The sequence below is a fragment of the Onychomys torridus genome, chromosome 17, assembly GCF_903995425.1.
Source record: "Onychomys torridus chromosome 17, mOncTor1.1, whole genome shotgun sequence".
NCBI classification, from domain to species: domain Eukaryota; kingdom Metazoa; phylum Chordata; class Mammalia; order Rodentia; family Cricetidae; genus Onychomys; species Onychomys torridus.
Genome location: NC_050459.1, coordinates 60,291,376 through 60,318,524, shown reverse-complemented (window position 1 = coordinate 60,318,524; position 27,149 = coordinate 60,291,376). Strand labels below are relative to the sequence as shown.

The 27,149-nt window shown below is 44.7% G+C and overlaps 1 protein-coding gene across 1 annotated transcript; it reads right to left on the bottom strand.

The window, feature by feature from the left end:
- Lpl (lipoprotein lipase) lies at positions 1-27,149 on the bottom strand. Its single transcript, XM_036166427.1, has 10 exons — positions 26,758-27,149; positions 19,120-19,280; positions 15,248-15,427; positions 11,708-11,819; positions 10,501-10,734; positions 9,586-9,828; positions 6,842-6,962; positions 4,923-5,105; positions 3,667-3,768; positions 1-1,686 (listed from the first exon to the last, which is right to left on the bottom strand). Coding segments are annotated over exons 1-10 (1,425 nt in total). The 5' UTR covers positions 26,846-27,149; the 3' UTR covers positions 1-1,685.

Genomic DNA, 27,149 nt, shown 5'->3' with positions numbered 1-27,149 from the left:
ACAAATTGTACATCGTTTTATTTCTAGAATTGTCTCCAAGCCTGATGAAATCAGTCACTTTTGTCCTATATTACATGGGTACAACCATCCTTCTCCCAGCAAGGGCTAACAATGCAGCATATCTGGAACTACTTCTCTGACCATTTTCCAGGACATCCCTTGACTCTTTCCTTTCCAAATGACATTGAATGACAATTACATTTGTGGGGCTTTGCATGTGGATAGTTGGTTCAGACACCCACACATTTCACAGTTTATGTTCCCAGCCAATAACCTCTGGCATAGAACTTCTTTATCATTTTGTATTAATACATAGTAAAAACATTCTGAAAATATGAGATCTAGTTCATAAATAATTGTTCACTCACTCTTGATTAGTTTCTTTCTTTTTTTTAAAGTAAAACAAAATAGTGGCAGCCCACCTGGTAATTCCTGTAGCTATTGCAATCGGCAACGCCCTTCTTTGTACACAACAATTTACAAGCACTGATGATCATATCTCCCAGTAATTTCAACTCTCATGGGGTAAGGCAGTCCTGATGTAAAATTTGTACTTTGCATGATGTAGAATTTGAACTTGATCACATCTAAACTAGAAATGAATGTGATGTGTTAGAAGTGTGACGGAGGCACAGCCAAGAAGTCTCAGACTAAATGCTAACTATTGGCTATCGAGTGTGTTCAAGTCGATAAAAACAAATAGTAAAAAATCTGGTAATAAAATTATGGTATCAAGCCAGATGCGGTTCATGCCAACAACCCCAGCACTCAGGCAGGAGGATCACTGAGAGTTCAAGGCAAGTCTGAACAACAGAGTTGAGTTCTAGGTCAGGCTTGGCTACAGAGTGGGATAAATGAGACATTTCCTCCAAAAAGCAAAATATAAAAGTAAAATCAAACTCGGCACTGTTTTCTTTCAGTTCAATTTATATGTCATCTGAATTATAAGGTGACATTTTCAACATCTACCCAGAGAACAATGTTAAACTATAAAACAAACTTTTAAAAGATGGAGGGATTAAGCCATAGAAATTCAAGTCTATTAAGAATTACTCATCTAGTTCTGTATCTCTGTTGACTTGTACTTTGTCATGGTGGGACCAAGGCTCAGGATTTCATTGCTTTTGCTAAGTCACACATCCCTGATTACTATTTATTTATTTGTTTGTTTGTTTGTTATTTGGTTTCATCCCAATGGTAAAAGGACTAGTTACAAAGGCCAGGTGTTTCAACTGCTAAAGAAATAGATCTCACTCATGCCACAAAACATTATCTATATTAGACTTGGAGAAAACTTTGAAAAGGGCTCAGAATTTTGACAAAATAAGAGGCCCTCACTAACATTTGTCCATGACCAAACAGGTCACACGAAGGAGTCTTATTTGTGGGGACCAATGATTCCTTCCTAAGGGACAAAAGACGCCATGCTTCTCCTATCTGCTGTCCTCTGATGCTGGAAGACATGCTATTGGCCACGAGACTCCTCACCTGGTATTAGCCACGTTTTAGTATTTGAGCCTGTCTTCTAATTTAACTAACAAGATAGAGCTGGGATTAATACTCAGGAAAACCCACTTTCAAACACCCAAAGAAGGGTATTTTTTTCTTTGTTTATAAAATTTACTTCGTTTACTTCAGTCTTCAAAGAACTCAAGTGCTTTCTTCTCCTCTTGGATTGTCCAGTGTCTGAGGAAAAACAGAAGAAAGGCAATTTATCGTCCGCTTGGCTTTTACCAACCCTCTCTCGCCCCACTACTGCCATGACGAAGACGTATCCAATGACATTCAGAACAAAGGTTATGAGATGCAGATCCTAGATCTGGGAAAGCAGGAGACACACTTGATGCATGTATAGATAGGCCTCTGTTTGAGCACTATCTTCAGAACACTGGGTCATGGGATGGCAAAAGTCACAAAGCTTTCCTTACGCGCTAAACATAATGAAATGGCTGCTTCATTCTTTTTTTGGAATCTGCACCTTCCTGAGTAGTTAACAGGGGACAGTAGCCTGAGAGCCTGTGAGCAGAAACCCCTGAAGAGTATTGTTAGTCTGATTCATAATGACCTCCTAAATTTAAAGTGCATTGTAAGACATGGCTACTTATGTGTCTGTTGTTTAGAAACCCTATGAGTAGACCAAAGATGCATCATTAGACCTTCTTAGATAACTTCTTATAAACAGTCTGACCAGAATGCTTCATAAACAGTTGAGGTTATTCCCTTAGGTTTTGGATTTACACTTATTAAAGAGGACTTCCATTTTATAATCACATACCTACTTAAAATTACAGAAGGTTGGTGGGAAGGTAGGTGTACATAAGTGTATTCATGTGCATATCTAAAGCTTTATACTGGAGACCCTGTTTCAGAGTAGAGGCAAGTATGAAGTTGCCTTGGATGCACACTTTGAGTGGCAAAGCATTACAGCTTGGTGGCTATTTCTCTCCTTAGTTATAAGTCATTTTGCCAGCTTTATGCTGGTAACTATTCTCCGTGGCAAAGCCCTCTTGGGCATTCATAGTTATATTCAGGTCTATATGGCCTCTTCTTTTCATTCATTGCCATAATTCTATGTTTGTGATATGAAAACATACACATGTCATATATGTATAGTGAGAAAGGATATAAATCAAATTGTTAATAACATGTTGAACGTTACCGATAAGGCCTTGCTGGTTTTTACTTTGTTTTTGTCTGGTTTTCCTCACCTATCCATAGAGAGCATATATAAATTATATTTAAGTAGACATTTTAAGGCAGGTGTTCCACATAGGGTCTCTAATAGTCTCTTTTGGAAGAGGCAATCTTTATTCGATACTTCTGTCTATAATAATCTAGGCATCAGGATAAAGCAGAAGCAAGTGCTCTTTTTTTCTACTTCCCAGTGACTCTGTGACCAGCCTGTGCTGTCTCTGTGTCACTGCCTGTGTGGCATTATCTAATATCCCCCTTGAATATGTGTCACCCATTAGCACTTGGCGTCTGGCAGGGAGCGAGGGGAGGGATGAAAACAGCACATCCTGAGAACTTGGGAGAGGAGAGGGAAGGTCACATGCTTGGTCTCCACTTAGCACTGACGTGCTGGAAAGATTCTGCTGCCAGCTGCCATGTGGATTAGCCCTAGAGGTCATGGAGGACGAGCCAGCAGTTGTTTTGAGATAGGAGAACAGTTTCCTGCACTCTTACTCCATTTTTCTCTCCATTTTTGGGGTTTTGACACAGTTTAGGTCTCCCCTGTGGTCCTGCGTCCTGCAGTATGTGGCGGTTAGAGAGAGTCTGTCAGTATATGGCTACAGCTGATATGAGACACTTTCGTCTCTGGTTATATCCTAGGAGGAGTTGACCCCACAGAAGAACCCACATGGTCCCTGCCTCAGACAGCATCTATGCAGCCAACAGACCTGCAGCCATGGGAAATGCTGTAGTGAAGACTTCTGAGTAGTTCGAGAGTTAAAATAAATTTAACTTGTGTGTCTGGGATGAAGGTCAGCGGGGTGAGAAAGAAAGAGAGTATTAAGGCGTTAGAAAAAAAGCAAGTGAGCATAGATAAGAAGGAAGGGCTAGAGAGACACCTTGAAGACAGGGAGCACAAGAGCTGCAGGGTAAAGAGCTGGGCAGAGACCATGTTGAGAGGATGCTTAGAGAGCTGTGGTTCAAGATGCTCACCAGCCAGACTTCTTCAGAGACTTGTCATGGCATTTCACAAACACTGCTGCATCCTTTCCTTTCTGTAAATGAGATACTTTCTCCCTAGCACAGAAGATGACCCTGTGGGAGAAAGCAGATGTGAGCATGCCATATGGAACAATAAGAACAACTGTTCAAAATGGATGTTTGGTCAAGGTCATTTAAACCCTACGTGGTCACATTAGTTAACTGTGGCGTTATTTCCGATAGTTAAGTGTGCCGCTGGGGTCACATCTCACTCAGGAGGTCTGACCAGCAGAGGAGTTACAGAACCACCCTTAGTACTGCTGTCAGAGAATTAGGACATCTGCCTTCAACTGCCCTGGGAACAAAGGATCTGCAGAGTTTCCCTAGCCTTAGCATGCCTTCAAAGTTTTTCTATAAAAGTAAACGGCAGAAAAAGAAATAATTTCTCAATTCTCTTTTAAAGAGTTGTTTCTATCAATGGTATGCTTGCACAATCCCCCAACGTGTGTGAAGATTTCAGTTCTATGGGGCCCTTTATGCAAATCATTTCATAGACATGTGGGGCGTTGGGCTGAGACTCTGCTGCTTCTTGAGGAGTTTCTTTCAGCCCTTAGATGTCAGCATCTCTAAGATTTGTGCCATGTTTTGTAACTATTTTCTGCTTGCAGGAAATGGTGCTAGATGCATCCTGAGATTGCCTGCTTCTGATCCCAGCTCTCCTTCCAAACAGCTGTGGCCAGTCCAGAATATGTTCCTTACTGGGAATCCAGAAATATTACAGGCTGACCATCCCCTGTCCAAAAGTCTAAATTTCCAAAATGTTCCAAAATCTAAGCCTTTTTGTACACCAAGTGGCGATTTCCACACCTGACCGCATGTGGTACATTGAGGTCAAAAGGCAGTCACTGAAAATGTACAAAGTACCCGCAGACTGTGTGTGCAAGAGCAATGTGAAACACAAGTTGGTCCTATCTCCAAGAGATCTCAGTTTATGTATAGATGCAAATACTCCAAGATCTGAAAGAAATAAACCCCTCAAATCCAAACCCTTCCGGTCCCAGGAACGGTTGGTGCTCACTCTGTCCTCCTTCCTCTGTGTGTCCTTGAAAGAATATTCTGGAATCGTTTCTGGGTTAATTAACTGGGTCCCACAGGACTGAAGAGAGGGCTTCCTAAAGTTGCACCTGCGTGTTGAAGGCTCCAGGAAAGTCCCCCAGGGAATGAGAGGAGGCCTGGCAGAGTGTGTGGGGACCACTGCGGTCACTTACTTCTTCTGCGTCTCCCCGGCCTTCACTCGGACCTTCTCGAGGACAAAGCCGGGGCTGCTCCACCAGTCCGACCAGCTGAAGTAGGAGTCGCTCTTCCACTTCAGCTTCATCATTAGCAGCTCCCCGATGTCCACCTCCGTATAAATCAGGAAGGAGGAGGTTTTGTTCGTGGAGACCTCAGGCCTGAGCGAAAAGTTCACAGATTCGGTTACTTTTAGGAACCAGCCTTTTCTCCTCCCGGGATGTAACTAGCTTTATTGTTGGGGTGATATTTTTAAAATGCAAAACACGTCCAAGATGCATGTCAGCAGTGTTTGCTCTATCTTAAGATCCCACACCCCTTCCCCATGCTCCAGAATTCTTCCTAACACCAAAAACTATTTAGTACAGCTCTTAAGAGAAAAATGTCCATTAGCCAATTTTATTTCTATGTATTCCTTTTTAATTTTTTTTTGGTTTTTCGAGACAGGGTTTCTCTGTGTAGCTTTGCACCTTTCCTGGAACTCACTTGGTAGCCCAGGCTGGCCTCGAACTCACAGAGATCCACCTGGCTCTGCCTCCCAAGTGCTGGGATTAAAGGCGTGAGCCACCACCACCCGGCCTAAAGATTTATTTATTTATTATGTATACAGTGTTCTGCCTGCCAGAAGAGGGCACCAGATCTCATTACAGATGGTTGTGAGCCACCATGTGGTTGCTGGGAATTGAACTCAGGACCTTTCGAAGAACAGCCAGTGCCAGTGCTCTTAACGGCTGAGCCATCTCTCCAGCCCCCAACTCCTTTTTAATTTAGACATGTGTGAACATATGTTCACTTAACTAGAAAACATATATTCAGTCCTCTACTTGGCTCTATTTTCGTCATGTTTTACCTACTTTTCAGGAATTCTAATTTTAGAGGCTGTATTGATTCTACCAACATTATGAATCATAACTCACATGACCTTTGACTCAATGTTAATTAATACTCAGTTTGGGGTATTATGTGTTCCATGATAATAAATATGCTGCACTTAAATTTTTAAAAATATAATATTGAATATTTCTTCAAGATAGATTGTAAAATAAATCATCTTAATCCTTGTAACTATAGCCACAGAAAATTATTTCCTCACTGCCTTCCTTGTGTGGAAAGTTCTAGCAACCAACAATATAACCCGTGTATGTGTGTCCTGCTCGGCCATTTCAGTTATTGTGTTTTTTAGAATATGTGTTCATTTAGGAATTATTAAAGAGTATCATGAAATTGTCCCTAATCAAAACTAAGGAGTAATACTTTGTCATGGGCTTTTTACCTATAACATTTTGTATATTTATCTGTCTGTCTGTCTATCTACCTACCTATCATCTATCTATCTGTCTATGTTGTGGAGTAGTTGCTTGTTACAACTGTTTTTTTTCCTTTGTTTCTTGGTGATGCTGGGAGCACATACAAATGCTTGGTAAGCACACCACCTCCCAGCCACATCCCTGCTTCATAATGTCAACTCTTTTGGGGGAACTTAACTATTTTTTTCACTGCTTCTTTTTTTTAATGAAAGAAATAAAGACCTGAAATGTTGAAAGAAAACACAAAATAAAGTAAACAAAAATAAAACAAATTAGAAAACAGTATTTTATCATATGAAATGGTGCAAAGCCTACATTTTTAAATTCCAATTTCTTTTTCTTTTTTCGGTATTTTAAGACAGAGTTTCTACATAGCCCTGGCTTTCCTGAAACTCACTATGTAGACCAGGCTAGCCTTAAACTCTACAGAGATCCACCTGCCTCTGCCTCCTGAGTGCTGGAATTTCAAGGCATGGCCCACCACACCCAGCTAAATTCTAATTTCTTAAACTGGACTTTCTTTTTGGGGTAGTGGTGGTACACTTCTTTGTCCAGATCTACAGACTGGAGGTGTGCCCCGAGCTACTCACAGAGTAAAGGGGATGTCCTCACTTTCGGCCACTGTGCCATACAGAGAAATCACGAAGGCCTGGTTGAGCTGAGTGTCACTCTCAGTCCCAGAAAAGTGAATCTTGACTTGATAATGGAACACTGTAGAGGAGGAGAGAACATTGGGACAAAGCAGACATGTCAGTCTTCATGGAAACATCATAGTCCCCAAACCATCACGCAGTTCAGACCCATAGAACAAATGTCTTCCAAAGACCCAAACAGGAAGTGCATGCATTGGACCATCCAACACTTTCTACTGGAAGTGCAGACCTTACACGCTTTTCAGTGTGGCTGCAGTACACGGGAGAAACACAGCTGTATCTGAACTGCCAAGCTGGAAGGGACTACCAGGGAAATCAAAGTAACAGCCAAACACATCCAGAAGGCTCTTTGTGACCTTTACTTGCGTTGGCCACTTTATATTTCTACATCTTTACCAAGCATATTTGGTACTTGCTGCTTTGTTACTGTGTATGGCCTTGCTCCTTCCCATTTCGTGGGGACATTGGACCCCAGCCCCCAACTCTGGGCTCATTCTGCTCCTCCACCATCTGCACAGTGCAGCATGCGGCACACACAATATAGTGAATTCCTGCGCACCAACACAAAGCCCTGAGGTCTGTCTTACAAACTGCCCTGCCGTAGGAAGTACCTCTGGAAGCAGGAAAGTGAGCTTCAGCATCTCTTCCCTGTTCTTCCCCACTTATTCACCAAAACCCTGTGCCTAAGCATAGCTACCGTGACTATAATGGCACCATTCTGATGCTTGTCTCCTGCAACCCAAGGTTCGTATGCGTATTTTTATTATACTACTGTCTATTAAATGCAATTTCTGATAAGCTGGGATCCAACATCCTTAGCTCTATTGGCAGAGAGTGTGGCAAAATTGAATTTTGATGTTACTTTGGTTATATTCCTGAAAAACATTTCAGTACATTTTCTTGTGGTTTCTATGACAACCTTTATTTAGTTTCTCTATTTGTTTTAAGTGGTATTGTGCACTGAATATATGTGTATGTGTTGGGGGGAGGGGTGTTTTAAGACAGGATCTCATGTAGCCCAGCTGGCCTCAAACTCACTGTGTAGTTGAAGACGACCTTGAATTCCTGATCTTCCTGCCTCTACCTCCCAAGGGCTGGGATTCCAGGCATGTACCCTATGCCAACCTTATAGCTCATTTTATAATGAGAATAAGTAGCTAGATAAGCAAAAACAGAAAAATAAAACAACCAAACCCCAGAACTATTCAAAAGTAGAGATAAATCATCCTATGGCTAGGGCAGTGCTGAAGGTCACAGCAGGAGAGGCTGGAGGTGGGGGCTGTCCATGTGTCTCCAGGAAGTCCAGACAGAATGCTAGGTGACCCTCTGTAAGCCTACCCTTGTCTTTAGAAGATGGCCTCTTCTGTACCTCACACCTGGTTCTAGAGTTAGTGAAAATGAGGCTTCTCGTATAGCCTACAAGATTTCTGTGAATAACGTATGCTCCAACATCTGGTCCACCTTGCACATCTACAAAGCACCGCTGAAGCACACTGCTTTGTCTGAGGAAACTATTCTTTAATAAGTGCCCTTACTTCAGGTTTCCATCCAGGCTCTACTGAAGGCAATTTGTCCAAAATCAGTCCCTGTCTGCAGATGTGTCTTACAATATAACCTCCTTCCTCATTTCCCCCTGCAAGTCTTTATGTCTTGTTTAAGTAAGAGGTCAAGCCTTAAGTTTGAGTTGGAAATGAGTTCATGCAAGAGGGACATGTGACTTGGTACATTCTTGCTTCCCTAGTGTGCTGGCCAGCTCGACACAAGCTATAGTCAGCTAAGATGAGGGAACCTCAATGGAGAAATGCCTCCCTAAGATCAGGTTGTAGGGAAGCATGTAAGGCATTTTCTTACTCAGAGATTGATGGGGAGGGCCCAGCCCATTGTGGGTGGTGTCACCCCTTAGCTAGAGGTCCTGGGTTCTATAAGAAAGCAATAAGAGCAATCCATGGGGAGCAAGCCATTAAGAAGCGCCTCCAAGGCCTCTGCATCAGTTTCTGCCCACAGGTTCCAGCCCTCTGTGAGTTCTTGTCCTGACTCTCTTTGATGATGAACAGTGATGTGGAAGGCTAAGCCAAACAAACCCTTTCTTCCCCAAGTTGCTTTGGTCATTGTGTTTCATCACAGCACTAGTAACCCTGACTATGGTGATTCTTGACTTCATGTAAAACAAATTTTAAAAGTGACAAATGTTCTATGAGGTTCCAGAGAGCAAGTATTGTAGCCTTTGTGGGCTCTGTGGGCTCTGTCACAATTACTTGAGTCTGCCTTTGTGGCAGGAAGGCAGTGTTAGATAATATGGAACAGAATATGTCTGACTATGTTCTAATAAAACTTTATTTACAAAAACAAATGGTAGACTGAATTGGGCCAAAGGCCTAGAGTTTATAACCCCAAAGTGATTAGCTTTCAAATTAGCCTTAAAACCAGTACTACTGGCTGGTCCCAGCTACAGAGAAGGCTGGCTACAAACTCAAGTCTGAGCACTGGGGTCTTGTCGGTATGGCAATCAAGAGCTAGATGAAACAGACTCGTGAAAATCCCTCTGGGTTAACAGAGGTACAAGTGAGGGTCCGGGACTTAGTAACATCACTTCATGAACTCTTTTCCAATAGACAGAAACAGCCATGACAATAGAGATGGCATTATCCAGTTTCCCCTCCTTCCCACAGCCTCCAGCTTACCTTTGTAGGGCATCTGAGAGCGAGTCTTCAGGTACATCTTGCTGCTCCTTTTGGCTCTGACCTTGTTGATCTCGTAACCCACATTGTTGCAGCGATTCTTTCTGCAACTCAGGCAGAGCCCTTTCTCAAACGCTTCCTTGGAGTTGCACCTGTACGCCTTGCTGGGGTTTTCTTCATTCAGCAGGGAGTCAATGAAGAGGTGAATGGAGCGCTCGTGGGAGCACTTCACCAGCTGGTCCACATCTGCACAAAAAGACGTGGGAAATAGCAGTTCTGCGAAACTGCCTTGCACTGGGGTAGACTTGACGTCAGCCTCTCCGTTAGGATGTGTCATCACCTCCCTCTGTAACTGTCCAGCTGACTGTTAAAAGTTGACGAGGGACTTTCAACTCTTGCCGTCTTACATATAGGAATGTTTATTATGCCAGAATAAACGACACCCGAGGCAGAAGTTGGTTCCTTAACACAACCTTAGCTTCATTGAAAATGTCTACCACGTCTAGGTGCTTCTAAAAGCACAGGACTAGAAACCACATCATAAAGGGCATCGGTGCTAAATTAAGAGCAGAGAGATCAGAGGATGACTTGGTCCTTGCCTTTCACCTTGTTTGAGACAAGGTCGCTTGTTTGCCACTGTGTACCCAGGCTAGCTGGCCTGCAAGCGTCAGGGGATTCTTCTGTCTGCCTCCCACGTCACTGCAGGACTTCAGGGATTACAGAGAGGCATGATGGCATCTGGCTTTTATGTGGGTTCTGTGGTCTGAATTCGGGTCCTCACATATGCATGGCATCTGCTTTGCCCACTCAAGTGTGTGTACTGAAGCCACACCCTGTGGAGGCGGTGAACAGGGTACACCATTGTCATGGAGATCTAAGCCTCGAAACTCACACTGAAGTGACTTCTGGTTTACTCACCTCCAAGGCCCCTCTCTGCAATCACACGAATGGCTTCCCCGATGTTGCATCCTGGCTGGAAAGTGCCTCCGTTGGGATAAATGTCAACATGCCCTACTGGTTTCTGGATCCCAATACTTCGGCCAGGTGACCCTCTGGTGAATGTGTGTAAGACATCCACGAAATCTGCGTCATCAGGAGAAAGGCGGCTGGGGGCCTCTGCATACTCAAAGTTAGGCCCGGCTGGATCCAAGCCTTGGTGGGAGAGAAAAGGCCCCATAAATTTTAGAGTTTGCTGTGAGTTTGGTCCTTAGGCCAGCATCCTGGCTCATTTGAATGTAATCGGAAGGCTCCTGAATTCTAATCAGCTCCTCATCTTCAGAGTTGGATCCTCCCGTGACTAAGAGTCAACAAGGTAGGCATAGCTCTTCTAAAACGGCATCTTGCTCACTCACTCTGCTGCTGTTTCTCTCTCATTCTCTCTCATTCTCCCAGGCTAGCCTCAAACTCTTGATCCTCCTTGTCTGAAGTTCCATAATGCTGTGATTACAGATGTACGCTACCGTAGCCCGCACATTTGAGGTCCCCCTACTCTCCACCTACTCCAGATGCTCCTGTTACTAGATGGCTTTAAACACACAATGTAGCTGACAATGGCTTTCAACTTCCTACCTCCCCACTCTGAGTGTTAGTATTATAGGAGTGCACCATCAGGCCTAACATGCGTCTTTTAAACTGGCCGGTCTTCAGTGATTTTTCACACCCAATGGCCTGATTTCTTCCTGTAGGTTATTTCTGAGTCTGAGAAGACCTTTAATCCATGATCAATTCTTTTCTCCCTCTCTCTATACCAACCCGTTTATAGCTACTTCCTAGATGACTGACTTCTTCCAGATGCTCTGTAGAACCAGTCCTTGTCAGTCTCCCTGGTGCTGATGTGAGAGGGGACGGCATATGTAAGAGGGGATGCAGTCTGTTAGCTCAAGCGGAGCAGAGGAAGGTGAGAACTCTTTCTTGGAGGAATGTGTGGGCCTCTATACTGAATGCTGTTATCATCTACTCCTGTGCCATGGCCAGTGGATGGAAACCAAGAGCTGAGAAAGATAATGAACATTGGGCACATGCCCCAATGCCACACATGTGGGTACTAACAAAAGAAGCTCTGATTCTCTTCCAGAAGGGTGGTCACACTGGCTCTTGTGATAACTGAACAAAAAATGCCTCTTACCAGTGATTCTGTTAACCTTCTTGTTGGTCAGACTTCCTGCCACCCCAGCAGCGTGGGCTCCGAGGCTATACCCCAACAGGTGGACATTGTCCAGGGGGTAGTTAAATTCTTCCTGGGAGAGAACAAATGAAAAATGTCTTGGTATAGCTCTTGGCCAAACATCAAAATTAACAAAAGTAACAAAAATGAAAATAAATATTGGTTCTAAAAATTGGCACTACTGTAAGTTAATTTTACTGATTTCATGTTATAGTTAAAAGAGACAAATATTCTGTGGTGTTGAGATTTTTTTTTTTCTTTAATGGCAGGTTAAAACTAGGAATTTCTTCCAGACATCCAAAAGTGTATTATTTATACATAGAAATAAATATGTATACATAGTAGATACATATATACTATATAAGTGTACATATAAACGTTTGCACATTATCCTGCACCTGTTACTCCCTGAAGTTAGCCAAGCAATGACTGAAGCAGAATACAGGAAAAGGACAGAGATCACAGGCACATATGGAAAGGGCAGAGATCACAGGCACATATGGAAATGGCAGAGATCACAGGCACATATGGAAATGGCAGAGATCACAGGCGCATATGGAAAGAGCAGAGATCACAGGCGCATATGGAAAGGGCAGAGATCACAGGCACGTATGGAAAGGGCAGAGATCACAGGCACATAAGGAAACTCAGAGATTACAGGCGCATATGGAAAGGACAGAGATCACAGGCACATATGGAAACTCAGAGATTATAGGCGCATATGGAAAGGGAAGAGATCACAGGCACATAATGAAAGGGCAGAGATCACAGGCACATATGGAAAGGACAGAGATCACAGGCGCATATGGAAATGGCAGAGATCACAGGCGCATATGGAAAGGGAAGAGATCACAGGCACATATGGAAAGGGCAGAGATCACAGGCACATATGGAAAGGGCAGAGATCACAGGCACATATGGAAATGGCAGAGATCACAGGCGCATATGGAAAGAGCAGAGATCACAGGCGCATATGGAAAGGACAGAGATCACAGGCACGTATGGAAAGGGCAGAGATCACAGGCACATATGGAAAGGGAAGAGATCACAGGCGCATATGGAAACAGCAGAGATCAAGGCACATATGGAAACAGCAGAGATCACAGGTACATATGGAAAGGGCAGAGATCACAGGCACATATGGAAAGGGCAGAGATCACAGGCGCATATGGAAACGGCAGAGATCACAGGCACATATGGAAACGGCAGAGATCACAGGCACATATGGAAAGGGCAGAGATCACAGGCGCATATGGAAAGAGCAGAGATCACAGGCGCATATGGAAAGGGCAGAGATCACAGGCACATATGGAAAGGACAGAGATCACAGGCACATATGGAAACGGCAGAGATCACAGGCACATATGGAAACTCAGAGATCAAGGCACGTATGGAAAGGGAAGAGATCACAGGCACATATGGAAAGGGCAGAGATCACAGGCACATATGGAAAGGACAGAGATCACAGGCACATATGGAAACTCAGAGATTACAGGCGCATATGGAAAGGGAAGAGATCACAGGCACATAATGAAAGGGCAGAGATCACAGGCACATATGGAAAGGACAGAGATCACAGGCGCATATGGAAATGGCAGAGATCACAGGCGCATATGGAAAGGGAAGAGATCACAGGCACGTATGGAAAGGGCAGAGACCACAGGCACATATGGAAACTCAGAGATTACAGGCGCATATGGAAAGGACAGAGATCACAGGCACATATGGAAACTCAGAGATTACAGGCGCATATGGAAAGGGCAGAGATCACAGGCACATATGGAAAGGGCAGAGATCACAGGCACATATGGAAAGGGCAGAGATCACAGGCACATATGGAAAGGGCAGAGATCACAGGCGCATATGGAAAGGGCAGAGACCACAGCCACATATGGAAAGGACAGAGATCACAGGCACATATGGAAAGGGCAGAGATCACAGGCACATATGGAAAGGGCAGAGATCACAGGCACATATGGAAAGGGCAGAGATCACAGGCACATATGGAAAGGACAGAGATCACAGGCACATATGGAAACGGCAGAGATCAAGGCACATATGGAAAGGGCAGAGATCACAGGCACATATGGAAAGGGCAGAGATCACAGGCACATATGGAAAGGGCAGAGATCACAGGCACATATGGAAAGGGCAGAGATCACAGGCACATATGGAAACGGCAGAGATCACAGGCGCATATGGAAAGGGCAGAGATCACAGGCGCATATGGAAAGGGCAGAGATCACAGGCACATATGGAAAGGGCAGAGATCACAGGCACATATGGAAAGGACAGAGATCACAGGCACATATGGAAACTCAGAGATTACAGGCGCATATGGAAAGGGCAGAGATCAAGGCACGTATGACTCAGCTTCTGCATCAGCAGGTGTGATGGTCTGAGTGAGACTAACTTCCATAGGCTCATGTATTTGGATGCCTGGCCCCCGGTTGGTGGAACTATCTGGGAAGGATTAGGAGGTGTGGCCTTGTTGGAGGAGGTGTGTCACTGGGGGTAGGTTTTCAGGTTTTAAAAGCCCACACCATTCCCAGTGTCTCTAACTGCCTACAGCTGTGCCTCAAGATGTGAACACTGGGCCTGCCTGCCTGCTGCCACGCTCCCTGTCATGGTGGTCAAGTACTCTAATCCTCTGAAACCCTAAGCCCCAAATTAAATGCTTTGTTTTCTAAGCTGCCTTGGTCATGATGTTTTATCACATCAACAGAAAACTAAGTCAGCAAATGAGAAGCCTGAGGCCCAAGGCTGTGATCTGGTTCTTCCAAGTTCATTTGTGTGACTGGTAAAGAAGTCAAGAAATAAATTTTGGCGTTTGATGATTAAAGTGTATTTTTGCATCTAATTCCTTTTTTTAAATAACTTGGCCCTGTCAGAGTACTAGCTTCTCTTTAGCCCTCCAAAACCTTCAAAGTCAACTTCCAGAGTGTGGCCCCCAAGAGAAGGAAGTGGGTAAAATCTGTAGGCAACTGCAGTTCTGGACCCTTAACTATGTCATGTCTGTACATCCCACTCACTGCTTCCCTGTGTAAGTTCATCTCTGCCCCAAACCAGGACGGTGACTATAGGGGTCTCAGCAATCATCTGGATCCACTATCTTCTCTAAGAGCCAAACACTATTACCAATTTTGTTAAAGAGGCTGGTATTATAACAAGAGTCACAACCAGATACAATGCCCATGACAACCAGCTGGTGCGGAAAGAGGTGGATGAACAAGCCATCTTCCCTCTGTCCTAAAAACCAGGCTTTTGTTGATGCTGCCCACTTAGTACTGCCGGGTTATTCACTGGACTATCAAAGGCAGGACCATTTATTGGCTGCATAATCTAGTCATTCTTACCACAAAGTAAAAATGCCCTTCTGAAAATTTGAAAGGATGAGAAAACACCTCAGATCATGGTGAAAAGGGAAAAAAAATCAGCCACCTGTCTGGCTGTCACCAAGAGTTTTCTCCTAAGCACAGGAAGCTCCCTTCCCAGTCTTACCTCCATCCAGTTGATGAACCTGGCCACATCGTTTCCCACCAGCTTGGTGTAGCCAGCAGATACCGGATAATGTTGCTGGGCCCGATATAGCCAGTCCACTACGATGACATTGGAATCAGGTTCTCTCTTGTACAGGGCGGCCACAAGTTTGGGCACCCAACTCTCATACATTCCTGTCACCTGAAAAGGATAATACACGGTTTCTTTTAACTATAATTCATTATAAATATGACAACATGAAATGAGAGATATAAACCTGCATGGAAGCACACTGACTCAGCCTGAAAACTCAGACCTCAAGGGGTACCCTAATTCTTTTCTATTTTTTTCTCCCTCCATGGCAAATGTGAGTATACCAGGGAGTGTGCTGGCCTCAGGAGCAGCAGGCTGGGGATTAACTCACTTTAAAAAGTATGTTTTATCAATTAGTAAGACATCAACAATTTACACTATTAAAAAAAGATCAGGCTCAATGTACTAAAAGTTTATAGCCAAATTAAACACTTTTAGAAAGGAAATGTTGGTTAATTACTTTCAATTAAGTCAAGACATGTTTCCCAGAAGAGCCGACTTAAAGGCCAGGTCTGTCAGGCATGTCTATAATCCTAGCACCTCTGGAGAGTAAAGCAAAGGTAAGCTCATGACCTGCTTCAGTTAGAGTGACTTCAAGGTCAGCATTGGGGAACTGAGTGAGACCATCTGAAAAACAGAAGTGGAAAGAGGGTGGGGGCCGTGGCACAGTGGCAAAGTGCTCGGCCTGCAGGTGCAGAGCTCAAGGCTCAACACTCAAAACTGCAAAGTAAGAAAGGAAGGTATTTTTAAGGGATGCCCATGCACTGCTTTCCTTACAAAACTGGTTAGCCAAGGATGTTAGGTCACTGCAGCCACAAGAGAGGCTATCAATTATTCCTTCAATTTAGAACACTGTGACAAATGTGTTTAAGGTAACAATGGAGAACTACAAAAACCAGCAGAGAAATGGGAACCGCGGATACCTCGATCTACTGGCTCCATGAGATGAGTTCTTTCAGATTCCTGTTTTATTATTTGTGCGTTTTCTAGACTAAAATACAAAACCAGGAATCTCGCTTCACTCGGCGCCCTAGTGCACAACTTTTCACCCAGTTTCTGTGCCCTGTGTTGGGGCAAGGCCAGCCTAAGAGATATGGGTTGTAGTTCTACCTCTCTTGTTAATCAGTTCTGTAAACTAACTTCAGCTTTTCTGGGACACCTGCACCACAAGGCTGGCTCAGAATGGCTCAAAGCTCCCTCGTACATTTCCACTTGTGACCGGTCTGGTGTCCAGTCTCCTTGCAGGCATGGGGGCAGCTCCACAACGATTTTAAGCATGGAGAGAAAACGAAGTAACAAAGGTACAAAGGTAACAGTCAGCCCACGAGGACCCCAGTTAAGCCTCTTTGAATATGTCTGAGGCAGGATGCTTCAAGTCCAGGCTCAGAGTGTGCCCTAACTACCTCCCTCACCTCCCTTCCTGACTGCTACGCTGACTGCCTTTTGCAGCTCCAAAGCAAGACCATGAGAAAACAGTGGCCTTTCTCCAGAATGTAATGCTAACTGCACTGACGTCCCCTTTCCACCCCACAGGGAGAACCGGCAAGCTCCAGTGGGAGTAGGCAGTTCTCCTGATGGGACCGAGAGGGTCTTGACTGCCCTGAGTCTGTGCCCTTGAGTGGCCTGCAAGCTTATCTCTGGCAAACTGTTTGTTCTGGGTTCTCTTGTACCTCTTTCTCTATCAGTGTTTCCAAGTCAGGCAGTCTGGAAAAGGGCAGGTGACCTACTTACCTATACTGTTGGGTACTTTTATTAACTCAGTAGCACCTAATCTAATCCTTCTTTTTTTGGTTCAACATAAAATATAAATGAAAGAAACAAAGGGGTTGAGGAAGCTGAGCACTGTCTTCTACCCAGAAAAGGTCTTGTTTTCTAGATTTTTATTTTCTTACAAGCCTTTGACAGACAAGTCTCCGAACCAGAACCCATTCTGCTACCTCTAACAGGTGGTTTGACTGAACCCAGCCTGCATTTGCTCAGATAAGCCAAGATCAGCTGGCTTTATTATGGTTCCAGACAAGGGGAGCCTCTGTGATAGGGAACCACAGGCTGTCTGGCCAGCAACCTGAGCCTGAGCTCAAACCACCAAGACACGTGACCTGAAGAGCACAGGTGTGATGAGTGACGCAGCAGGGCCAGCGGCAGCATCTGGCACTATGTCTGGATGCTGCATTTGTTACCTCATGTTAGCAAGAGAGGGAAAGTCTCCCCACCCCTCTGCAACTTCCTAAAGCACCCAGTTCTTTCACGGTGAGACTGGGATGCTTTAGACTTGAGATGCGCAGTTGCTTCCCCTGCAGAAATTGCTCACTGAGCTTAAACTTCTTGGAAACTATCAAGAGCCATGCTGTGTTCATCCCAAATGTCTCTAAACACCTCAAAGATCTTTGCCCTCCTTACAGTTTATGTTTGGGATTTAAATTTTCATCATATGCTATCTACCATACTATGTACACTAGTAAATGGGTACATCTTTTTAAAAAATATATCTGTATGAGTCCTGTTGCTGGCACATCCATGGAAATGATAACATTTGCCCCAAGGTTTCAATAAAAAGACCAATTCGGCATGTGGGAAGAGATAGCTGGTCTGGTTTTACATCATTTTTACCTCATTCTTTTCACTGGAATTCAGTATCCAGCAATAGCATTCAAAAGTTGTATCTAACAGGAAGGTGACACATTGTAACCACCTTTTTCATATAAATTATTTTTAATAAATAATGCAACCTGCTCACTAGAAATTGAAAATTGTAAAGGTAAATTAAAGTATTTACATAAGAACAGTGTCATGTAAAGCAACTATCTGGCATATTTGGGAGAGGCTGTTTATGAATATTTTCCATAAGTAGCTTGTACTTTTCTTCCTCTCTTTTTTATGTGTGGGCGCATGTGGGACAGCCTGAGGGGTTCTTCTTAGGAGCTGTCCACCTTGCTCTTTGGGAATCTCAATCTGGAGTTCACCGAGTAGCAAAGCTGCTTGCCAGTGAGCCCCGCCGACCTCTTTGTCTCTGCCTCCCTGAAATTATAAGAGTACGTCTCTGTGCCCTGCTTTTGATTTATTTATTTCTTTAGGTGGTGGAATAGAACTCAGGGCCTGTGCTTGCCAGACAAACACTTTGTAGATTGAATTATCTCCGTAAGCCTTTTCTCCAGCTTTCTTCCATGACAGTGCCCTGATAAACTCCCTTAAGTTTTTAACTGGGGCAAACTGAAATCGGAGGGGCCTTAGAGGAGTCTACAAGCCCTTTGTTTTACAGGTTAGTAAGCGGGAGGCCTAGAGAAGACAAATGATTGGCTCTTATCACAGAGCTGGCGAACAGCCAAGAGTCACCCGAAGAGCTCTTCTGCTCTGGCCTCCTCCTACTCTTCAGGAAGGGGCCTTTGGAGAATGAATGAATGAATGAAGGAAGGAAGGAAGGAAGGAAGGAAGGAAGGAAGGAAGGAAGGAAGGAAGGAAGGAATGAGTGATTTCTTTATCCTGGCGAGCTCATCCTGTGTGTATCAGTATCATTCTAGACTTCTGCTGGCTCCCCGAAACAGTAACATCTTGTGTTGAGTGGAAGGAACATGGTTTTCCACCTCCACGGATGTAGGATTCAAGGGCACCAGCCAGGCACTGTGTCAAAACAAAGGTAGGTACCAGCCAGGGGAAGAGTTCATGAACCTGGGGCTGTAGAGACTACCTTGAACCAAGATTGCCTCTACTCAAGTCTACCCAGAGAGCAGACAGACACAGTTTATGGGCTTCCAACAGCTGGGATCTGCTTGACCCTAACCCACTTCCAGAACCATTCTTACGGTCCAGCCATGGATCACCACGAAGGTCTTGCTGCTGTGGTTGAAGTGGCAATTAGACACAGATTCTGCTACTCCAGGAATGAGGTGGCAAGTGTCCTCGGCTGTGTCTTCAGGGGTCCTTAGAGCAAACTTACTTTCTATGTCTGCAAAATCTCTTCCCCCTGCAGGAAAGGAAATGGGAGACATTAATTGGGGGCTTATTTGGTTTTACTTGGGGCTTAAAGGTTTTAGGTTCACAAGCAACAGAGGCCAGCAACACCCTTGACTTTTCTAAAGTAGTATGGGTCTGTGCAAGCATGAAGACCTGAGTCCAGAACCCCAGAACCCATGTAAATACCAGGTTGGAGTGGTGACCTGCTGTAATCCCAGCCTCCCAAGGCAGAGGTGAGGTCTTCAGAGCAAGCTGTGGTAATAACCCTATCGGTAAGCTCTGGGTTTGATTGTAAGACCCTGCCTCAAAGAATAAGGTGAAAGAGTGGTCCAGAAAGACCCTCCATCAACCCCAAGACTCCACATTTGCATGTCCACATGTGCAAACATCATGCACACACCACACACATGCACATAAAAATATCTTTAAGAGAAAAAGAGAATGTGGATTATAAGGGAATCCCAGTGGTGACAGCGTGGACAGAGATGACCTCAATTGTGGGCTAAGCAATCTGTGACTGCCAGCCTGTCACTTCTAGTTAGGGAGTGTGTGGGTGTGTGTTTAATTCACACGTGAACTCCAGTGTGGACATTCCTTCATTTCATGTTGTCTCCAGTGACTCGGCCAAAATGAGAAAGAGAGTGGACTGGCAGCACAATCATCATTTATCATGTAGATTCAGTTAAGAACCTAGAACCCATAACAACACAATTAGACTCATTAGAAGAAAGGACTCCCCAAAACCAGAATTTTAAGAGAAGAAAACTTGAGAGCCTGAGGAAGGCTTTCCTCTCCTAATGGCAACATGTGCTGTCTCAAGCCGCTGTGAGAGAGCGGAATGTCCGGAGATACCAGGGCAAGTGTGAGTCATGCATGGTCAATACGTTCCCTAGACAGCTTTCCTCTTCCTTTTTCTTGACAATCTTCCACACAAAGTCAAACCTTTCAAAGCACAGCAAATCTTAGCTGAGTGGCAGTGGCATATACCTTTAATCCCAGCACTTGAGAGACAGAGGCAGGCGGATCTCTGAATTCGAGGCCAGCCTGGTCTACATAGTGAGTTCTGGGATAGCCAGGGTACACAGTGAACCCTTGTCTCTAAAAACCAAACTGAATAAATACATAAAGTAAAATGACACTGAATCTGCTGTGAAGGAGCTTTTCATTCTTCATAGTAAGTCTCAAACGGGATAAGGAGAGACAATAAACCCAGCTTTTGATATATTGACAGATATCTAAATGCTGATAAATCTTTCTGGTTATTATAGAACGTAAAAATTATTATGTTGCTAATACAATCAGACCCTTTTCAGAAAACAAGCCACAAAGGACTTGGAGAAAATTATTTACTTCCTGGTCAAATTATAGACACAGCCTACCTACTCACTATTTTAAAAAATAGGAAATTTGAATGTTTCTCTTAAAATTTTCAGTAAATGAACAACTGAGATTATTAAGACACTACCCATGTCTCAATATGAAGTGGTTCCTTTTTTGTAACTAAAAATCTGAAGCCTTGAATTTCAAAGTGGCCTTGCTAAAGTCAAGCCCAGAAGGAACCAAGAAGGATGCATTAAGAGCGACAGTACAGGCATTGAACTTGGACTTCTCATGTAACCATCTGAGATTGGCAAGCATTTCCCTTTTTAGAGATTATTTTTAAATGCTGTGGTTAGCTGCTGAGTGAGTCATTATCAGCAGTAACTCAACCACACATGTGCACACACCCAGCAAATCTCTACTACCTAACACACAGGAGACATTTCTTCATGACGGTATTTGCTAGAAAGAAAGGAGTTTCACAATAGCTGTTAAACACTCTGAAAGCATTTAACCAACTAAGGGCCTGTGCTAAACTCCTGATCTTTAAAGCTCTTAATAACTCAGAGTCCATCCTGCCACCAAGAATATATGCAAGCCCTCACCTTATTTGATGACATAGGCTTTCTTCTTCCTAACAAACCAGAAAACGCGGTGAATCTTATTAGTTGGTGCAAAAGAATATTATATGTATTTAGCCTAATTAACCTGATTCTGCCCAAGAAGTTACTTTATTTTTAGAAAGTGTTTTAGAAAGTTTAAAAGTAATTTAGCCTCACTTGATTCCACCTCTCTCCCTCTCTAATGGTTCATCCTCCTCTCTAGCCATCTGGCTTTTGTGTTTGATTATCAGTCTTTCATTTGAGTTTTATTACACTTTAGTCACACACATGCATAGTACCACACATGTGTGCAGGTTAGAGAACAATTTGTTCAAGCCAGTATTTTCCTTCTACCACGGGGGACTGGGGATCAAACTCAGGCCATCAGGCTTGGCGTATGGCTTTAATCTGCTAAACTACCTTGCCAGCCTGATTATCAGTGTTTTTCAAGCAGAGACAACTGAATGGCCCAGCAGACAAACTCCCTTGATGTTATCCAATTATTAAGGCTGACTTTGTATATTTTCATGGAAAAAAAAATCTGTTTAACGCCAAGATCCATATCCAAGGCTCAGGTTGGATTCCCTACCGCCAGTATATCCACTGAACCGGTTGCTGATTGAGAAAACAAACAAACAAACAAACAACAGGAATTCATTCACCATCATGTAGATTTACACATGGGAACTTTCATTTTACCTTCAATGGGAAGGATCACCATCATGTAGATTTACACATGGGAACTTTCATTTTACCTTCAATGGGAAGGATTGTGTGCATGCCCCTGTGTGCGGGTGTAATGTTTTCACATGAAGATGGTGCTGTTTAATGAGTTCGCCATAGTTTCAGTCCTGTGTTAGATACAAAGTCACAACTCTTCCTGCTGCTTACTCTAATGCAGTAGCAGGTTTTCGTATTGCTAGTGTTTGCTGCCCTTTAATAGTGTCTCAGTATCCTAAAGATCAATTGGTGTGCTTTCCCAACCTCTGTAGTCCCCAGAGCATCAGCTTGAGAAGAGCACCAGGTAAGAAGATGGACCCCAGGGGTGGTTCCCTAAGTATTCATCACCAAGGTGCACCCTGTGCTGACTGCTGGAGTGGCAGATGATCTTGAGCTAATCTGAGGTAACTGTTGCTAAGGAAACTAGGAAATGTTATCAGCGACTCCGCCCTCAACCAGCTACGCTGCTTTTTTCTAGACTCCTCGGAGATCTCAGGCCACTTTTAAGGCTATTCTGGTCTACGTGCTGAGTTTCTGGCCAGTGAGGGTAACATGCTAAGACCCTGCCTCAAAACGAAAACATAAGAATGCCATTCCATTCTTTTACTTAAAATATAAGTTCCACAGATGCATTAGGTGGGCCTTGGGGAATCCTGCAGAAGGGGAGGAAGGATTGTAGGAGCCAGAGGGCTCAAGAACACCACAAGAAAACCTGGAGGATCAACTAAGCTGGACTCACAGGGCCTCAAAAGACTGAACCGACAACCAGGGAGCCTGCATTGGACCGACCTAGGCCCTCTGCATATATGCTACAGTAGTGTAGCTCGGTCCTCTTGTGGGACTCCTGACACTGGGAGCCGGGCTGTCTCTGACTCTTGTACTAGCTCATCCAGCCTTCAACTTGATATGTCGTGTTTGGTTGATATCCATGGAGGTCTGCCCTTCTCTGAATAAAAATGGAGGAGGAGTGGATGGCATGAGGGCAGAGAGGAGGTGGGGGGAGGGACTGAGAGGACAGGAAGGAGGGAAAACAGTGGTTAGGTTGTAAAAATAAAATAAAATAACAAATAAATAAATAAATGGATAAAATATAATTAGAAATATTTGTACAGAAATAAAACCTCTATATTAATTTGTTGAAATAGAAAAGGAAAAAATAAAATGTAAGTTCTGACTGAGGTCTTTTTCATCATAATTAATTTTATAAATAATTTTTCCCCAGAAGGGAATTATTGATTTCAAGAATTATTGATTTCAAGATAGCTTTATCTGGTATTGAGAAGGGCTGGACTCGGTTGTTCACTTGGACTCTCTACCATCCAGGAACCTGACTCCATGCAGTTGAAAAGCTTCTGCAAACTTCTATATCAAGATTAAAGTAACTTGGGTCAGAGTGGGATTGCATAGAATCAGACCTCACACACACATCAAGGTATGGAGTGGGTGCCATGAAGACCACTGGATTAGACCTCACACACACACCAAGGTATGGAGTGGGTGCCATGAACACCACTGGATTAGACCTCACACACACACCAAGGTATAGAGCGGGTGCCATGAACACTGGATTAGACCCCGAGTTGGCCATTGAGCCAGTTAGCAGTGAGGACATTTTCTTTATTCATTCCAAGGTCAACATTGGTGTCACAGCTACAATATAATTCAGTATGGGAGAACAGACTAGGGAAAGCATGAAGAATCAGTTGGCACAAGCGTAGTGTGAACTTTACATACGTTATGTCACCTAAGATTACTCACTCCTTCCATCCTAGTCAAGGTTCACTTATTCCACAAGCACAAGCTAACACGTATTAGTTCTAAGGTGACGCCACGCCTCACAGACAGACACTCTTAAGATGGTCCTTAGACAGGTATGTGAAGTCACACCTTGTTACAGTGGAGTGTGGATGGAAGGGGGCAGAGGGAAGGGGAGGTTTTTGTTGTTTTTCTTCAAATTTCAAACTCTTAGTTTCAGAGTAAGCTACAATCTTATTATTTTGATCCTTCAGAAACTGGTAAAGCTTCAACTTTTGCAAAGAGTAGATATGACAAGGACCTGTTATGACAAATTCCTATCAGGTTACAAAATCTACAGAGAGAGACAGACAGACATACAGACACAGAGAAAGAACTATTAATATATTCAAATGACATTTCTTGACCTGAAAAATAATTATGCTTATATTGAATTCTTTATAGTATGAGACCCAAAGTATTCACCAGCCACCATTCTGATAGTCAGAACATTTTCCCAGATAAAAGGATGCAGCCATCGGAACAATAGTGGCACACACTTTTAATCCTAGGACTAGGGAGGCAGAGGCAGGCAGATCTCTATGAGTTGGAGGCCAGCCTGGTTAACAGAATGAGTTCCAGGATAGCCAAAGCTACACAGATAAACCCTGCCTCAAAACCAAAACAAACAAACAAAAAGATGCAGCCTTAGTGATAATCATGTGGAAACAGGCTGTGGTCAGGGAGAAAAGGGACAGGACATGGCATGTTGGACGATCTGACAGAACAGAGCAGACAACTGAGAATAACAGTCTCCTCTACAGTGCAGCGCAAAGGGAAGCTGTGCTAAAAATACTCTCCGAGAAAGAAACCGAACATCTTTCCATTGCGACTTTTCCCCCAGTTCACTCCCCCACCTTTCAATGCAGCTATTAATCAATCACTCCCCTGTCAAGCTCTCTTCCAGTGACATTTGCTGCTCTGCTGTCCTTACCCAGGTATTTAACTCTGATATTAACCTGCAAGCGAGCACTGTGCCCGGTTTGACAGGGCTGCATGGAGCAGGGCCCCCTTTGCTCACTCTCTTAGCTCTCTTCTTTCCTGACCCGGGGCCAGGAAGGCTGCAGAGGCTCCAGGAAGAAGGCACTCCGGGGCAATGCCTCTCATACTTGTACACTGTTCGCAGAAAGGAATTAAAAAAAAAAAACAAAAAACCAAGAGCGAACAAGGAAACTCGGAGCCCAAAGGGAAGCTGGGGTCACTCCAAACTGCGCTTTCCTCAGTCTAACCCTCGGTGAATTCATTTGCGGAAGAAACCTTCTATAGAAGGTGCTGTGATCTCGAAGAAGCCCACTATAAAGGGCGGGTAGAGAGAACAGAAAGATGATTAGAGAGAATAATTTTGCATCTACTTTGGCATAATATTCCCTAATACATTTTATTGATAAGAAAATCAGGCGTTGGCTAAAATCCAAAATTATTACGCAACTACTTAGGTGTCCATTTAAATCAAAGTATAAGATGGGACCTCAGGGCACTTTAGGTGTTGTCGGTTTTCCTAATGTTAGAGCCCATGCAGCTAACCCCACAAGGGTGACACACGAAGTAGCCGAGAAGCTGGGTCCAGAGCCTCTAAGAAAACCGTAGCAAAACTTTAAGATATGGATGGCCCTGGGGGAGTTTACAGCAAAGACAATTTTATACTGTGATGTGCTTTCTGGGATACGAATTGAAAGTTTGCTCCTATTTTCTTAAGCGGAGTTGCAAAGTATGCAGAAGGACAACCCAGCACAGGAAAAGCACACTACTCTCCAGTGTCCTCAAACACCTGAGATTCTTATCTTCCTTGCAATTCTCCAATGATGAGTTCTCTCTTCTTTGATAATTCAGCAAAGACATTTACAACTATATGCAGAAATAAAGCTCACTTTTAACTGCAGTTCCAGACTCACTAAGACTGGAATTAGGTTGTGGACGTGCCACCTTCAAGCACCTCCAGGGACACCACCCTCGTGGTGATTCCACCAGCCCCAACACAAGGAAACACCAGCCTCCTTTTATGACTGGGTTCAGTTACATTTTGAGTCTCTGCTCTGTTAGCTCAACCAAGGTTCAAGTTACAAGACTTCTCAATTGTGGGCAGGTCTCGACTTCAAGGCCATAAAGAAACTTTCAACTGACCCTAGTCGTCTTCTTTAGGCAGAGAGAACAGGCAGCGCCCTGTAGGTGACCGCCTTTGTGACTGTAGTGGTGACCGCGACCTCCCTGCGACGCTAGAAAACCCAGCGTTCTCCCACCTAACAGAGCGCCTCGCCTCGGGCGTGCCTTTGCTGGGAGGACAGAAAGGATAGAGTGCTAAACTGGCAACCAAAAGCCAGAGTGCTGGTGGCTGAGCCACGTTTACCGGAGGATCCTCCCTTCGCTGGGCTTTCTTGGGTACTGAGCTAAACCGAGCGCAAGAGCTTGGAGACTGGAATGCTCCTGGGCGCAGGAACGCGTGCAGGACGCTAGGTCCCAAGACTCGGCGCCACGCGTTCCCCTGCACCACCGCACACTCCCACTCCCTGCCCATAGCCCTGCTCTGAGAGCCAGAATCCCCTATGCAGCCTGGACGCAGATAACGCGTACTCCCACCCCCCCCCCTGAAGAAGCCACACTCGGCTCACTCTTCCGGCCGCCAGAGGGGTCTGACTCGTGGTCCCAGCCAAGTTAGTGTCACCTTGGCCCGCGTGCCTTGCATTCAGCGCTCCTACTCCCTATGGGGAGGTTACAACTTGTCACTACTGCATCACCCGACCTCCACATCTCCCCCATCCCGTCGGTCACACCGCCCGCCTTTCCCACGGCCGGAGAGAGCAAGGGACAGAGCAGGAATCCCGGAGAGAGAGAAAAAAGCGGGAACCCGGAGTCGCCACAGCGTGATCAGAGGCTGAGTCTCTCCAGGCTCCTCCAGAATTCCACTCCAGCCCCCACCCAGGGATTCCCTTTCCCTGCTGCGCCCCGGAGTCCCAGTATGCTCCCCTTCCAACTTTCTCATTCCCATCTCCAGCTGGAGGGGAAGTGGTCCGGGCCGGGTCTGCAGGTGGAGACGAATTGGCGCGCAAAACGTACCGTCTGCTGCGGCCACCCCTGCGTGGAAGACGGTCAAACTCTGAAGCCACACTCCCAGGGCCACCAGGAGCAGGGCTTTGCTCTCCATCTCCCGGCGCGTCCTTCTGCTGCGGGAAATGCGGGGCGCGGGCTGGCGGGAGGGAGCGGATCCGCGTAGCAGGGGATTGAACAGGAGGCGCCGGAGGACTGGAGCGCGGTAGAGCGCCGCAGGACAAGTCAGCCTTTAAAAGGGGAGGAGGGCAGGGCAGCTGGAAGGGGCAGAATTCCTCAGAGGAGGAGGAATCGAGTCTGACACGGTTTCCACTCCACTGCTGCTTAAGAGACTGGAAATATGCAAATAAGCCTCATCACCTATTGGCTATAAAATCATAAGTTAGGGGGAGGACGCTAAA